This window comes from Motacilla alba, chromosome 2 (assembly GCF_015832195.1).
Source record: "Motacilla alba alba isolate MOTALB_02 chromosome 2, Motacilla_alba_V1.0_pri, whole genome shotgun sequence".
NCBI lineage: Eukaryota > Metazoa > Chordata > Aves > Passeriformes > Motacillidae > Motacilla > Motacilla alba.
In genome coordinates this window covers 99,220,800-99,238,210 of record NC_052017.1, presented here as the reverse complement: position 1 = coordinate 99,238,210, position 17,411 = coordinate 99,220,800, and the positions used below count along the sequence as shown (strand labels likewise).

Below are 17,411 nucleotides of genomic sequence, written 5' to 3'. Positions count from 1 at the left end.
ACCTAGAAAACCCCCAAAACATCAAATAAACACCAACACCACTTAACTTAATGCCCTATGCTCTATTATTTGTAGTTTTTGCAGGCAAAAGGTTCCCTGGAAGGGCCCAAGTTACTGTAAGACCTAGTTTTCAACCAGCCATTATCTGAAATTGTCAGAAGACCAAAGGCTGAAACTGCCTCTGGACTCTTCCCCAGGTAATTGAAAGGTTTATCAGTGGCATCACTGGAATGGAGATTTCATCATGAATCCTGTGTGACTTCAGGGTGTGTAGATTAATAAAGGCACATCATATACTGCAGAATTACAAAGCCTTTACAAGGAACAGCCAAATTCTCTTCAAGAACTCTGGACAGATGGCAGGATTTGACTATCACCAAATCAGCTTAGTCAAACACATTATTAGTTCTCCAGCCCAATATTTGCTGTGTATTCCCAATGAAACTGCTGAATGAAAAAGGCAATGCGTCAAGCTTACAGCAAGTAAAAATCAGAAATCCATTTTTCTCTAAGATAAATCTCCTCCTGATGAGCTAGAAACTTATACAAATTACAAAAAAGCAAAGCTCCTCTTGAAAAAGCAGCTCATTATAAAACAATAAAGGTCAAAACCTAAACTCTATTTTTTTTGTGCATTTGCTATTTAATTAAGTGTCTGTTAAGCTGCTTCTTTGCAACTATAGAGTATTTCAGGAAAATCTGGAGGTCAGACTGATTGCCAGAGAACCCCCACATCAATGAACAAGCATAATGGACTTTCAGGTATCTAAAATAACACGTCCCTCAAAGGCTAGAGTGCAGCTTCTCTGCAAGATAATTCCATCAGCAAGGGATGAGTGCTTCACTTATCAGAACTGCCACATAATGCTCAAGCACAAATTAATGCTTGCAAGAAAAGATGCATGATTCTGCTTTGGTTTCTAAAAGGCAATTCAGAGTTCTTGTTAATTTTCCTCTTAAAACACAAGGAATCAAAAGCTTTCATAGAATTACCAGATTTGTAACCAAGCATTCACAGAGAATTTTATTTTTTCAGTACATAATGAAAACATTTTGATGGAAGTCACACACATTCATATTTAACTAAAGGAAATTATTCTCAAACATTTTTGCCTGTTCTCCGTGCAGTGACATTTCTTCTCCCTTGTCACCATAAGGTTAATGCTCAGGAAGGAGAACAAGTGACTATTACCGTGTATGACAAGGATTGTTTGCTGCAGCAATTACTCTTCAATCAGAATGTTACTTTTGTTTACACTCAACAAGGATAAAAATATGAACCCTAGATATTACCATATGCTAAATACACATTTTACACTGCTTGAATTATGAGCAGGCAACACACTTTAATACAGGTGTGGCATGGCTTTTAATGCAAAATTATGACACCTCTTTTGAAATCCTGACATTCTGTGCTATTAAATACCTGTTCTCATTTCCATCTGCATGAGAGAGGTGGTTAATTTTATTTGCATCAATACACTGAACTAGCAGGTATATATTCTTATAAGCTGTATATTTATTCCCCTGAATTATTATCTAAAATGCAGTCAATGATTCAAGTTTCCAATGAAAAGGATAAAAAATTAGCTCCATAGACAAGTACCGTGATTTTCAATGCATGTTAAGATTTTTAATAGCGATACCGAGAGCTCATGAATAGAATTTGCATAGACAGTGCACAGTCTCCCCAAAACACTTCTACAATTGATCCCTTCTGTGATTTGACTCGGACTGAATGGTGTTGAGTAATTTATTCACCATTGTTTGGGACAGGCTATTTAATTCCCTTCTGACCCTCAAACAACGTGAGAGGTTGCGTGTGTCTCTGTGTTAGCACACGTCCTGGTTAACTGCATTAATCACACACAACAGGCCTGTGCTCACTTAGGTGGGTCTTTTCAAATAGATGGCAATTAAACCCTCCTACATATGAATCACTTCACAGTCACAGAATACTTTCTATGTGAGCACTAAATATTTACAAACGAGGCTGGCATATTTTATATAATTTCACCACCTCGGCTGAGATGACTAAGGAGCGCTATCATTATGTACATAACAGAGTTATAGGCAGGTGCAGATTAAACAAGGTCACCTTATTCCTTCCTCCCATCCTCCTATTATGGCTATGGCACCTGGACTCTGAACTTCACACACCACTTGTATTGCTGGCTTGAAATAAAAGGTGTCCCAATTCTGGATAGTTTATATGCCTTGTTAAAAAAAAAAGTTATGATTGTTATTCGTTAAGATTTTAAGAAGTTTCCCACATATCCTAGTATGTTCATTGAGGCCACACTCTCTTCCACAGGAATCAAAAAAAAGTGAGATGAGCTGTCTCTGCTGAATTCCTAGCTCTGAAAAACACAAACATCATCAACTTCAAGTCTAACGCTGCAACCCCAAAGGAATTTTGGAGGAGAGAAAAGTTACTGACTCCTTCACAGCCTCCTTCAAAATGACAAAGATAAAGAGACAATATGACAATGGTCACAGCGCTGCTTATTAGAGACATTCTAAAATGAAGCCTCTGTCTCATGGGAAGCTCCAATCTGCTTTTCAACTATCAACAAATACACTTTTAGAAGATCAAAATTAGAAAACTCTTTTCCCATGGAAGATGGAATATAGCATATTGAACTGACTCTTACTAGACATTTTTATTTGAAGCAGTAACACTTCTACTTCCCCAAAATGAAGGATTTATGTTTTGTTAAAAAGATTCTAACAGTGGTATATTATCTGTATTTTTAATATTAGGGCCTTTGATTACCTTCCTTTTAAAAAACACAAAGCAAAATTGTAAACATATTTACTCTGCAAAGCATCCAACACACTAGATTATAACTTGTAAATGAGGCACTAGATTTGTGAACTGAGATTTTGCAAATCCTGAAACAAATGCAGGATGCATTTGTTTAAACCAAACCACACAAAGCAATAAAACATGCCGACTTCCAGTTTCTGTACTTCTATCTGTTATGAATTACACTGTATCCTGCAGAATGAACATTTCTAGTTTTATTATTATTAATAATACTTGAAAACACTTGGATGGCCTCAGCATTTTACCAGCTATAGTTGAATTAGCTGGCCTTTCATTTTGTCTTTATAACCAGCCATCATCCTGCACAGTTTATCTATGAATAAACCACTTGGTAACAGTACTTTGTCACCTTCACATATATTATTGATGAGAAAGCTGACAAGCCGCCAATTAAGATGCTCCACCACTTGTCCCATCTCCAGGCTCAGCCTGAGGTATGGATGGAACAGTTGCAGTGAAAACTCAGTTTTACATTTCAAAGAAAGTTCAAAGGCAGTGAGAAAAGGCTGCCCTGCAAAGGACACAGAAATTGTATTTATTGCTGGGAAAGTTTATTTGAGTAGACTGTATTATTTACCCTGTATGGTAATAAAAATTAGACTATGAGTCCACATCTTGTTCAACTAGATGTTCGACTTAGTTTTGCATTCAGTCCTGGATTAAATCTATGAATCTGACATATAAAACAATTACAACACTAATCACAGTTTAGTAACAAATATACAGACTTGAATAACGGTCATGATATAAATCAAGCAGATTTAAGTGGATTTGTGTTTCTGTTGTTACCCCAGCAAGACATACAACAATATTTCTTGGACCTCAAAACATTGCCAAGTGATAAATTAAAGGTATCTGAAATCAGGATGCTTTTAAATTAACAAGCAACCCTGAGATCACTTGTATTCTCTGCTTTCACCCAAATTCTCAGGCTGTGAGAAATCACCAAGCCATTCCATAAACACTAAGTATTTATTCCATGACTGATTAGTCTTTTCTGAAGTAAGTATAACAGAATAATTTATCCAACAGAAATTACCTACATTAAATATTCTTTAAAATACGCATATGTTTTCAAGAGATTAATATCAAGCTGCATCACAAATCTTTAATCTTGGTTTTGAAAAACCACACAGCCCTTTTTTCCTGTATTTTTGAACATGAGACTAAATATCCCATGTTAAGATACACTTATCAGCTGCCAGTGAAAGTCATAAACACAAGAAACACTACAACTTTGCAATGATAACGCCACACTGTAAGTATACTACATCTACACTAAAAGTTAATGAAAAAGAGCTGAGCTAAATCACCACTAAGAGAGAACACAAAATACTTCTCTTACCTCCATTTCTGTGCAGTGTAAACGGCCTGATTTATCTGTAAAAGAAAAAAAAAAGGGTTTTCAGATAGAGACAATGGAAGAACAAAACTAAAAAGCTGAGTCACTTCTCTTTTTTGAGTAATTGCCAAATATTCCTTGTCTTACCTGAATCACAAATTTCAATAATGTTTTTATTATATATGCATTCTGGTATTAACAACAAGAAGGCCCTACCCTTTTTATTTGGATCCTTTACAATACTGTCTTTTAAAAAGATGTGTCTTTAGTGCCTGGCTTCATTATTTAAATTGTATGATTGATGTTTAGCCATGGAGGGAACATGAAAACATGTTGGCTTAAATTAAGCAGTAGCAAATAGTTATTTCAAGAGAATAAGCAGCATTAATTCATAAACTAGGGAAAAGCCACTGTTTCATCTGCTGCTTCTGGGATTTCAAAGAGTTCAACAGATATATGAAGTTCAAGCAAATTAAAGTTTAAACGTTACTATACTATTTTTGTAAGTCCCACTTGTCAATTTTTGCATTTCCTCTGAATTCAGAAACATCACTTAGGAACTTGCATAATAAAGAAAAATTAAGTTTCTGAACTGTTTCATTAAATTGAAACCTCAGTTTTCTGAAGCACAAAACAGTTTTATACCTAAGTGGCTTGACAGTGTAGCAAAAAGAAGATTGAAATTTCACAGCACATTAGGAAAGCATCATGTCACTAAAAGCAGCAAGTTTATAATTTTGTATTAATAATCCTCATCCAAGTAGGGTCAAGGAATCCTGACAGGATGATTTCCTGTTGGAAAAAAATTATTCAAGGAATTTAATTGTTCCACAGAAATCAAACCATTTGAAAAGGGATCTACCCAAAACTTTAATTTCAAAACACACATCTATAAAACGTTCCATTTTCTGTCTTAGCTTTTCAGCTTCATTGCATTCACACTGCTAGTTTAGAATTTGCAGCTTTGGACCCAATAGCATAGAGCCTGCATTAAAATGCATGACAAAATCCTGAGATCTCGTGTGCTCAAAAACTAGAACAGGATGCATTTGCTTGACTGTGCATGCGTATTCTAAGAGCACATGTTCAGGTGATGATTAGGAAGGATTTACTGCAGTAGCTTGGAAAAGCCTGTGATTTGCACCCATAACTGGAAGGACTATTTTATCAGACTGGCTGACAAGCCCAAGGAAGCTCAACCAACTGGCTGGCACAATGCTGGCACAGAGGAGTGATTCCACTGACTTCATGTGACAAATGTGAACGGCATGCAAAACACTCAGCTCTGGGAAGAGTCACCTGCAGAGAAAAACCTAATTTTTCCTACTGAACTGGTCACCTTCCCTTTGAAACTAAAGGTTAAACACATCCTGAATTAATAGGGAACACCACCTAACAGAGTGAAAGTTGTTTACTTTCCTTTTGAACTGTTGCCAAAGCAAGCTAATGCTTAGCAGTGGTGTCTGACTTCAAAACAAAGAGCAAAGAGTGACTTTAAAAGGCTTTTGCATCCCATATTATCTTTTCAAAAGGACCGGTACCTCTGGTTCACTCACTTTCAGATCCACATAATAAATTTTCTGGTGTTTAAAATGGTAACATTCAGGTGATTGTTACAAACTATAAACAGGGGAAATTTGCTGAGAATGTTTTTAACTGCTAGGATTATTAGCAGATTTATTAATATTAGGGGCTACTTTTGTGAAGTCAAATGACAGGAGACCAAAACAAGGTATCTTTATGATACAAGATTAATTCAAACAAATGTAGTCAATACAGGGGAAGAAAAAAGCACATTCTATCTTTAAAAAGATATTACTTTTTTTAAAAAAGTTCCTACTTCATTAAAAAGTACAATTTTTAAACCTATAGCAATTCTGTGCATACAGCAGGCCACCAATGTTTGCAATCACTGATAGTTTAAAATATTCAGACTTGCATCTCCTATGGCTAAGAGAACAGGAGCCAAGCTGTCCACTAGATCCTCTGAGTAGCACCAAGCACTCACTGCTGCACCTCACAGCAGAGCTGAGATCCTATCAACACCCTTTTAGCAGAAGTCCCAAACAAGTCCTGAAGCATAGGAAACAAACAAATCAGCCTGGATCAAAACAAGAAAGATAAAATTTGAATTTCTGAAAATAACAGCAAGACGCTTATCTCGCAGCTCCTTTTCCATGAAAGCTGTTCCTCAAGGAAAAGCACTCAAACTCTGGAGTGCTTTTCTTAATTATTAAACTCAACTATTTATTCCTATTTACACCAGCATTTTAAACCCCAATAGTATTGTCATGAGTGCATGTGCTGGGGCAGGAAGGGGGAATAACAAGTCTGTCTTTCATGCACCCAGGCAGTATCCTAGCTGGTGCAAGTGACTGACTTAGAACATTTTAATATACACTGCATTATGGTAATTATTAACCATTCCATACGCCTCTGTACCCTGAGACCAGCTATACACTTAGCACGTTTCCCAAAGCTGTTCACAGTCACTTGTGGACTCCCTCCACTGGGAATTTACTGCATTTCTGCAGAGATCATTAACAATGCTGTTGATGCACTCACATGCATCTATCAAGACTGAAATGAATTTGCTTTCATACGGCCCCTGCAAGCCAATTTATTTATACTGGCTTTATCTATAGTGGCTGGGAGTAGAAATTTCTTCTCTCTTCAGCTGACATGACTGAAAAAGCAGTAACTCATAAATGTAGCCTAAGGGTCACACTCCCTTCATTAGCACTGGAGAAAAAAAAAATTCCCCATAAGTCATAGAACAGTCTCTGTCTGCAAGCAGGATGAAGTGCTTCTCTGGTAAACAGGTGAAGCCTTAAAAAACTATTCCAGCTGCTGATTCTTAACATAAATGAAGACTTTTCTAGACTTCAGAACCATTCAACTAGATAGTCATCTGTGCAGCATTTTCTACCACTCTTAGTGCCGACAAATATTCAACAGTAATTTTCCATGACAGTTTTCAAATAAAAGCTAATGCATTCATTACTAGTAAACAGCACAACCTTAACTGTCAACTGCAGTTTATAAACAAACTATGCTTTGGAAAATTAGATCATTTTTCACTCTCAGTTTGTTGAAATGAAAAAACCAAAGAGTTTTTGAAAAAAGGAAAGACTTATATTGGAGGTTTCCTGTATTTCTAAAAAGAGTCTTCAGAGAGACACATTTGACAGAAAAAAAGAAAATTAAAAAGAAACCCCAAACCTTCCCATTCATTTTTTGTTCTTCAAAATTTCTATTTGAAAAGTATTCTTATGTCAAACCCTCAGCAAGAGGAGTCATGACAAACTTTCCTCAAGCACCAGGGAAGATTGTCTCATCCCTTCAGGCAGGAGCTCCCTGTACCAAACCTGTGTTGTAAAAAGCAACACAGATAACTCAGTATCTTAGAATGGACTGAGCCAGGACATTTGTAGGACAGCATGTGGGATGTGCCAACCCATCTGCACTCCTCTATCCGAAGAAAAACCAAGCTACTGAGCTGACACCACAATCACACAGCCACTGTTTCAGCTATAATCAGCTGGTCTAAGAGCCCTGCAGCTCAGAGCATCTCCCTAGTCTTCCTCTAGTGTCTCAGAATCCTCTGCTCACATCCACAGGCAGTTCCTTCAAGACAGCTTCTTTCAGAATTGAAATGATAAGCACTGATTTTTCTGGCAACATTGTGGCTGATGCACATATTGGCAACAAAGCTGAAACTCATTTTGCGTTAAAGATTAATATTATAATTAAATGTCACAGCACACTTCTGCAAGTTTGGAGTGAAACCAAGCTGCTGTTGCTACAACAACAGAACTCAAGTTGCCCTCAGGAATGACAGACACTGCCTGTATGCACTGGAGGACGGTGGAAGAAGAGGATGAAGAAAGAACATGAGGGCTAACCTAGGGAAAGGGAGCAAGGAAGGACATGAGAGTCACTAACTCATGTTCCTTGAGTTGACCAGTCACGCCCCCCAAATTAACAATAAACTGAATTTGTATTTGCTTTCTAGCTTTTACATCTTCAAGAGGCACCGTAGCTACAATAGTGAGCTTTTCTTTGCCCTTAAGAGAATGAAGATTCCTCAAGGAAAAAAATAAAAAGAAGTTCAGACTCACGTTTAAACATCCAGAAAGTGGAGTTTTGGTAACTTTGGAATTACCAAAAACTGGAAACTGGTCAGATTAGTTACCAAAAATGACAAGTTCACACGACTGAACTTGTACAGGAGTCAAGATGAGCATCAATAAAAGGAAAGGGAATGAAAGAAGAAAGCAAAGGCAATCATGCCACAGAAGAAAAAGAGATAAATATGCATGCAAAGAATGGGATTTGTAATTAAATGAGAGGAAAATATTGATGTAGGAGAAGTGAGCCAAGCTGAAGAAAGACAGTGAAAACTTGTAAGATAAAAAGAAACAGGAAAAAAAGGTGAAAAATATGAAGAAAAATATAGGCAAAGGATATCTAGGAGTAAGACACATCAGGATGCAGGGAAGAAGGTGAAAAAGAGCAAGAACATGAGGAAGTAGAAGGAAGCAGACTGGATTAGGAGAGGCAGAGACCCCCTCTGAGCAGGAAGTACAGAGACCCAAGTTCTTAAGAAAAATACTTAGGCTTTGAGGATCAACATATCCTTCCTTCAAACTGTAATTAGAAGGTAACAAGAAATGGGATGACATTTTAGAGCTTGCGGCTTTTTGGCTATGACTCATGATTTCTGTATCAGACTACAGCGGATGACTTAGTAATTACTAGAAGTAATTTCTGCTTAGGAAAGAGAAAACTGTAAAAATTTTAAGAGAATACAAGGAAAATTCTTAGAGAGGTTTCTAGACCAATGGCAATCAGGACTTTCCTCCCCTGTGCCAATCATTTTTCATGCCTCTTATTTTCTCCATTCAACACTTCATGGAAGTTACTCCTCATTTAGAACAGTCACAAGCATTTTTTGTCTATTGCACTAAGTAAAGGCAATGACTAAGAGGTCTTCTGTATTAATATCCTGCTAAATTTTGTAATAAAAATACTTTAAATTGCAAATTAGCAAATCCATGCTACCTCAGTGCTACCTCCTAAGATATAATTACATGATCGTTGTCTTGTTTCATTTCTATTCTGCACAAGGCTGCGATCAAGATACAAAGTTTTCCTTGGGATCACATAAATTTTTGTAACTCAAAGATAAATACTGCGGCAGTTCTGCATCTCCAGGTACTGCTGGACTCCATTCATAGCTGCCAGTCTCTTCTGTAGATGCTTAAATAAATACAGATACTGCACTCATCCTCCTCTGGCCTTTACAGGTATCAACTCTTCCCCCCAAAAAGTGTGACTTCACAGAGTTCATGAGCCTTGATTTTTATTTTTTAAATTTTCTCTTACTCTGATTATATTCTAATTTTTCCTGGCGCTACCCAATTGCCTGCTCATTCAAAACATATGTGTGCTCCTGGCAGAACTGTGAATCCATTCAAGCTATCAGCAGTTTCTCCCATCATTTTTGATGGATCCAGAGCTTCGAGCAGGTTACAGCTTTTATAAACTGATAATTCAGCACTACTGGATCTGTTAAGAATTGTCACCAGCTGATAATAAACTCTCTCAAGTAAATGAAAAAGGAGTTCTCTTAATTCTTCTCTACCTCAGCTTTGTCTTTGCAGTCTTGTATTTGTCTATACAAAATGATTCATCTCCTTTTGTTCCTCTTAAAGTGCACACTAATAAAATACAGTAATGCAATCATAGTTGCATGTGTCATGCAAGTTGTTTTAAGGTTTTATCAGGAATAAAACAATATTGTCTCCTTATTGGATCAGATGCTGTAATGTGATAAACTAATTCAGAAACAAAGAGCAAACACTCCTCAGTTTCCTTTTAACAGGTATTATGAAAAAGCTTCTCCACTTTCATGAAGGTATGTTCATTGCCAACATGGATGTAGGATGTTCCTTTAATCCTCTTGTTACCTGCAACATTCCTACTGCACACTTGGCAAACACATTCAGGCTTGGGTAAGACTCATCCACAGCTCTTCTGCTGTGCAGGTCATTTGCACTGCCTGCAACTCTGATCCTGTCCTGCTCTGAATCATCCTGTTCAAGGCTCTCTCTCTCTTTCTCTCTTCCCCTCTGTCACATCATACACTGCTACTGTCTTCCTTTTCAAAGCTCTGCTTGTTCTCCCCCAGTCCCACCAGTCTCTCACTGGGCACTGTGGGGTAAACTCTCACCTCCAGCCAGCCCTGAAGCTGGACTCCATTATCCATTACCTATTCCTCACCCCCCTCCCCCCAAAAAACATCTTAGTTATTTCTCCAGCAATGTCCCTTAGGGACGTGATATTAACTCTCTGCAACATCACGGCACGTCTCATTTTTCACTCTTCTCTTCAACTGCCGTTAACAATGACAACTAAAATTCCAATTTCCTTTCTAAAGCACCATTTTTACTGCATTAGACAAGAAAATCTCTGTTAAAGTCTTATCTTTTACTTTAAGTCATTATTAATACCAGGGGCCCACAATTCCTCAAAGTTCTTCTTTCGAAGTTCAAATTTCTATGTCTCCTTAGGAATAAATGCAGTTTTCAGAGAACACCAAATCGGAGTTTATTCGTTCACTGCATACTTACCATCTTCAATATTTCTCCATAAAAATATAGGCAACTAAGGTCACTTATCCCCGTTGGCAATTTCCTTCCATTTCTTTTGTGCAGGCATTTGAAATATGCACTTTTTTTTAAAAACCAAATCATTATTTTGTTATGCTGAGATCTTTTCTTTGCTTATTTTGTCCTCCCGTACCAGAACTGTCTACAATAGGATGCCCAGCATCTGCTGATATTCACAGAGAGCCCATGTAACCCCCAGTGCATGGGATGCATTCATATAAGCCATGACTGGAAGCCTTCCAGCTCATGCTTACGTACTGGGAACCACACTGATGACAGAAAGCCTGGCATAAATAAGGCCTAAGCTTTCTCTCTTCCACAGATCAGTAGAGCAAGAACAGATAAAAGCATCAACTCACCGAGGTTCCTCTCTGCTGTCTAGTAGTATTTTCTTCCTACTTGACGTCCAATATTAAAATACCTATATAGGCATCTATCTTAAAACATTTGCACAAGAAAGTGAGGTTCAATACATCAAGCCTTACTATTGTGAAATGCAGATGTTTCTGAATACCCTTGAATTAGATTTGAATTCCAAATATAATTAGGTCTTCATCCTAAATGTACTGTTCATTTTAGCACTATTCATAGCAACACCTCTTTCAAAACTTAAACATCAAGAAAGGCTACTCCCACCCATCATCTTTAAAAAGGGTCAACAAAATTAGAAGAAAAATGGTAGTACATTCATTTTCCATTAAAAATCATGCGTATTTTTCCTCAGTAATCCACCAGTGACTGACAGATAAGAATGTCTTCATGCACAGAAGCTGAATTTGTATTTATTCATCCTGTTTCTCCATTCTTGCCTCCCAAAACCTGGGCACACAAGGATGTAAGAGGGACATGGAAGTCAATAAAACTGCCAAGACAACATAAACTATTCTTCTCCAGCGTGTCTCACCCTGAGCCCTCCAAGTCCTGTGAAAGCCACCATGCAGTCAACTTTTCTGTGATCTTTTTGATTCAAAGCCAGAATACTCCATGCATTATGCCCTCCTGCTGAACACCTGGCAGATTTCCAAGAGAAAAATCTGCATAGTACTCACTTCTGGTAAGACCAGCAGTAATTTCCCTGTGTGCTTTCTCTCTTAGGGCGGGAGGATGAGGCAAAAGAAGGGCACTGACACTACCCACAGCTCAGGGTCTCGGGAGGGAGATGAAAGCCAAGAAGAGCCACATTCATGCCAGCCCTGAACAGCCAACAGCTGGAAGTGAGCCCGACCTGGTGTTCAAAGCATCCTTCTTTGCCACTTTCCGAGATCCTCGTGGCCTGTTCCTCTTCAGGAGCTCAGTGCAATGCTCAAAGTCAGTGGCCACCTTTGTTAAGCCAGGGATCGTAAACTTACAAAACATGCAGGGAAAACCCTCATTTTACCAAACCCACTCACACCCAAAACTGTTCTGTTTCCCACTTTTGGGAAGGAGGTGGCATAGCCTCTGTGCTGAAAAGCAAGAGCTCCATATCCAGCCTGCAGCAATGACACAACCCCAATGAAACAGCCTCTGGCACCCTACAGTATCCTGGTGCCCCCAGATCCTGAGCATGATGTTGACTGCCAGCTTTTGTGTGGGTTTTCTGCTCCTATATCTATCATTTCATTATTGCTTCAGGTTTATAAAAACGTCTAAATGCGGTTCTGCAAGAAGAGAGCTTGGAGCAGTGAAACCACATGTTTACCCCAAACGTTTTAGCTCATTCCAAAGTTATTTTTTATTGCATCTGGCACTTTACTGGATGCCACCATTAGCTCTTTTCATATAAATTGCAAGTTACAAAGACTGCTAAAGCACTCATTAGTCAAAATAAATTCTACACTGCATCTCAAATTCCACCATGGGTATTTCGAAGCAACCCACACTTCTGTGGCATTTAGATGTCACAAAGACAACCACAGCGAGCTTTACATTTATTTTGCATATTCATGCAAAATCTTTCTTTCTTTCTTACTTTGGTTGTGGAAAAGTAAAAAGGTTTGTTTTGCTCTGTAAAAACACGGCTACATGTGCATCTCTAGAGCAAACTCTGACACGAGTGTGTTTGCTCCTGACGCTGCCCGAGCCCCACTGACAGGCGTGACTGATCACATCGTTCACCACAGTCCTGGACAAAGCCCGAATGTTCACTACCCAAAGACACCATTCTTCAGGGATTCCTTTATTTGCCCACACAGGATTCTGTTGTTTACTAAAATAGAAACTAACAGCCAATGTCTGTTCCTGTGAATTATCCAAACCTATGCACCAACCTACACCTATACATTTTTTATGTATTGCTGGAACAAAACAGCTTTACAACTCAGAGCATTAACCCGCAGAACCCCTATTGCTCTGACAAACCTCCTGACACAGGCATTTAAATCCAAATTGTCTGAAATACAAAGGCAGGAATCCTTCCTGATCCTCCTCTTGTCAGGGATTCAGGTGATATCAATGGTGACATAAAAATGAACAACTGGGCAGCATTTTCATCCTTCATCTTTTTACTTCTTTTTAACCAAAACCTTTTACTTTTTTAAGATAATGAAATATTAATAGATCCCACAGATAAAACTGGAAAGATCTGAAAATCAGTCTCTGGTTTTATTTAAGGATGGGATTCAACTCCAAGGGCATTTTTCTGCCCCACTATCAGCGAAACTCATCTCTTTTCCTATCTCGAGGACATTTTTCTTCAATTTCTATGTATTGTTACTTGGAATTTCAAGTATTGAGCATGAACTGGTAAACTGTTTCACAAGAAACAGTTTGGAAAAATACTGCTTTGGAAAAATACCTTCAGTTTCTGCATAATCAGTACTTCTTTCTAAGAGAACTTTAATTTGTATCTTGAAAGTAAAATTACTGTGACCATACAGCTTCAGGGCCTGTTACGCCGTGCTGCTCCCCAGGCCACAGAGCCAGGGCACTGGTTCTTCCTAAGCTTTCACTGGTGCAAAGAGAATACAGGAGCCTACAAACAAACACCTATTCCAGAGGCTCAAGCTGTAACTGGCTGAGGAAGCACATTTATCATCGTCCAAAGAGAATGCAATGAGCAATAAGAAAAAGATTAGGAACAGTTCAAAATATACCAAGGAGAAGCAAGCCTTCTGTAAGCTTCTCAATATTCAGTATAGTGAATTCCCAACATTCAGTGTATCACATATATAACAATTTCCAGTGAAAACCTGCTCCAGGTTTCACAAATCAAAGAACACACAAAATCCCTTGTGAAAGCCTGGAGGCTGAGTGGCCTCTGTTTCCAAAGTCTGTTCAAAGTCAGGTAGATGAGGAAGACCAGGGGCAGGGAGAGGACCCCAGGAGGAATCCTGCCTCTTTTCAAATGCAGGCACCTACCAGCCTGCAGCTGATGGAAAAGCGAGTTCACCGAGGATGCTTTAGGAATGGACAGCTGGCAGAAAAATCCCTGCCTCCCCTTTTCTATTATAGGCACTGGAGGGGGAACTCTCCCCGGGATAGCTCCTGCCTCCTGCTTTCCTGGGAGGTCTCCACAGACTGGTTATCTTTGTTTAGGTACATATACACACTCTCTTAAGATTCTCAAGAGATAAGGACACACATGTGGTGTTATACAAAATAATACATACACCAATAAGGTGAAAAAAAAGAAAAATAGGGCTGGAATATTAAAAAAGAATCTCATCCATCCAAAAATTTAGATGTGGTATCAACATACACAGGTTAGGACATGTTGACTAAACCATTTTCAAAGTAAAGCTTTAGTGTAAAATAAACATGCTGGATATCAGTGAGGGGCCTGAAATTTATATCCAAGTATATTCAACACCCTCCTAGAGCCACTAATGATATTGTGTAAGAGAAAATAGGGTAAGTCCACCAACAGCAAGACAAAAAGCCACAAAAGAAAGAAATACATAGTAAACGAATGCATTTCCTGCAATAGGAAAGAGAAAATAAAAAGTCTTGATGTCATCTCAAAAGACTGTAAGCAAAAGCAGCACACAACATGCAACACAAAACTCTTCAATGCGCTTGTGACATGCAGATGCCTTGGTCAGGAGAGCATTTTCCTGGAATTTTTGGGTACCGGTCTGGCATTTAATGAACAACACAAAGACCTGTTTTTAAAAAGAATTTTAAAAGCACACCAGATCACATTTAAATGGAAGTAATTATTAGACTCATTACAATTGCAGAACTAAATGATGTCCTTTCTTCCACTAAATATATTTTGATATTTGCATGTACCACTAGCTCCAAACTGGATTACTGCAAGTCTCTGCCAAAAGACTTTTCAGACAGGCACTGTATCAAAAGGCTTCATTAAATTGTAACACCAGGCATAATATTCGTGCTCTAAATGCTGAGGGCTCCATTAATCCCATTTTGAGAATTTACCACAGCCTTCTGATTCACACAACTTTAAAATGCTGAAACCTCTGTCTTCTCGGAAAATTCTGTGACGTTGAATGTGGACTAGGCTGATACTGGGGAATACCATCATGTATTGGCTATATCCTTCTGCTGCCCATCTTTGATTTCTTTCCAGAAATCGAGCTTTATTTGCAACAAAAAATATTGCTTTCCACATTTAAAATCAGAAGCTTTGAAAGGCTAAGAAAGAGACATGCGCCCTGATTTTCCTTTCCAATGCAAAATACGCTTTCCTGGGCATTTTAACGAAACAGATGGTAGGTGCTAAGCCCCTGTACACGGCTTTCTCACTTACTTAGTGTCAGCACACATCTAAATGGATATATTTCTGATAGGTGCCTTTTGATGCCAAACTGCTCCGGGAGCCCCCGCGGGATGCACGGCCCGGCCGGAGGAGCCCAAAGAGCGGGGAGCCCGCAAGAGCGGCGCTCCCGGTGCGCGGATGACACGGGATCGATTACGCACCAGGAGAGACGACGCAATTATAAAACACTGGACCCGCATTCGCCCGCCCGTGCCTGCGCGCAGGCGATCGCATCCCAGGAGAGGGGTTCTACCTTTCCACGCACGACACGAGATGCCGCAGGGACACACACACACACACACACACACGCACGCACGCACACAAGCAGACCCCCCCACAGCCCCCGGCTCGCCCACCCTCGGGCGGGAAGGACCGTCACATCCCGGACAAAGGCTGATGGAGACGGGCGGCCGCCCGCGCCCGACCCCCGGCTGCTGCCGCCGGTGGCTGCGAGGGGTCGGGGCCGGCGGCGGCTCCCCGGCCTTACCTGCGGCGGGCGGGGGCGGCCGGTCGGGCTCGTCCTGCTCCAGGGTGACGGCGCCGTCCCGCCAGACGCGGAGGTGCGCGGCCGCCGCCCCCAGCCTGGCGGCGGGGGTCTCTCCGCGGCGGGCGCGGGCGCGCAGCGAGGCGCAGCACTGGTAACACACGGCCCACGCCTGCTCCTCGTTGATGGGCTGGTTGTAGAGCCGGAGGATCTCCTCCAGCGACAGCGCCTCCGGCTGCCCGCCGGACCCGCCGCCGCCGTCCTCCTCCTCCTCGGCGGCCGGGCGGGAGGCGCCGGGCTGGGGCTCCATGCCCTGCGTCCGCCGCGGTGCTCCTCGCTCAGTGACCGGCCCCGCCGCCGCGGCAGCGGCTGCTGATGCTGCTGCTTGCGCTGATGCCGCTGCTGCCGCTTGTGCTGCTGCTGCTGCCGCCCGGTCCCGCCGTGCTCATCCTCTCCGCCCCGCTAGTGCCACCAGGCCGCCGGACGGACAGCCCGGCCCGCGCGGCGGGCAGCAGGAGCCAGGAAACAGGCAGGAGTCAGGAGGAAGGCAGGCACAGGATCGGCGCCCGGTCCGCCCGCCGCCGCCGCAGGGGGAGCGACAGCTCATAGCAACGCAATGGCGTCCTCGTCCTCGCCCGCCCCCGCCGCGCGGCGCCGCCCGCCGCCGCAGCGCCCCCTGCCGGCACGGCCGCCGTGGCGGGCGCGGGGAGCCGCCGCTCGCGGCTGCCACGGCAACCGGGCCCGCACCGCCGGCCGGGCCGCTCGGCCTCCAGCCCTCGGGCTGCTGCTCCTGCGCCGGGTGCCGGTAACCACCACCCCCAGAAACAAACAACTCCCGGCGGGACGCGGGATGACACTCCCTGCACCCCCAAGTGTTAAACACTTGACATCAACGCGCGCCGTCACGGATACAGAGAAACACGGATACAGCAGGGAGCCCCTTCCATAGCAAGAGAGCGAGTGCCTTCGAATTACAGGGTCTGCCCTCCCAAAGCAAACACTTCCTCCGGGAAAGCTCCATGCTCGGCAGCAGCAAGGCTGGAAGCGTCCAGGGTACATAGAGAGGCTAGCAGAGTTAAACCAGCTCAGTCTGGAAAGGGAACAACAAAGAAATCGTCTTCCAAGCAGCTGGGAACTGACGTCCCTACCTCTGAACACACCTGGGCACCAGAAGGGCACGGCCCTTCATGCCAGCTTCGCCCTAGGCAAACGAGCACTTTCACGCAGAGAATCATCAGACTAAAAAAGCTGCAGCTCACACCGAACACTCTCTGTTTCTCTCTTTAATGTTCTACCTCTCAGATGTGAAAGGAGACTCGAAATCCCCCGTTCCCACCTGATCCACTGGGAGCCGGGAGGCTGAGGAACAGCGCCGGGGG

The 17,411-nt window shown here is 41.6% G+C and overlaps 1 protein-coding gene across 1 annotated transcript in view; it reads right to left on the bottom strand.

Annotated features, from left to right (window-relative positions):
• Positions 1-16,664, bottom strand: part of SPIRE1 (spire type actin nucleation factor 1) — a 126,382-nt gene extending 109,718 nt beyond the window's left edge. Inside the window, 3 exon segments of the mRNA XM_038162034.1 lie at positions 4,176-4,210; positions 16,036-16,429; positions 16,431-16,664. Coding sequence (XP_038017962.1) covers positions 4,176-4,210; positions 16,036-16,429; positions 16,431-16,481 — 480 coding nt within the window. The 5' untranslated portion in view covers positions 16,482-16,664.
• Between the last annotated feature and the right edge of the window lie 747 nt (positions 16,665-17,411).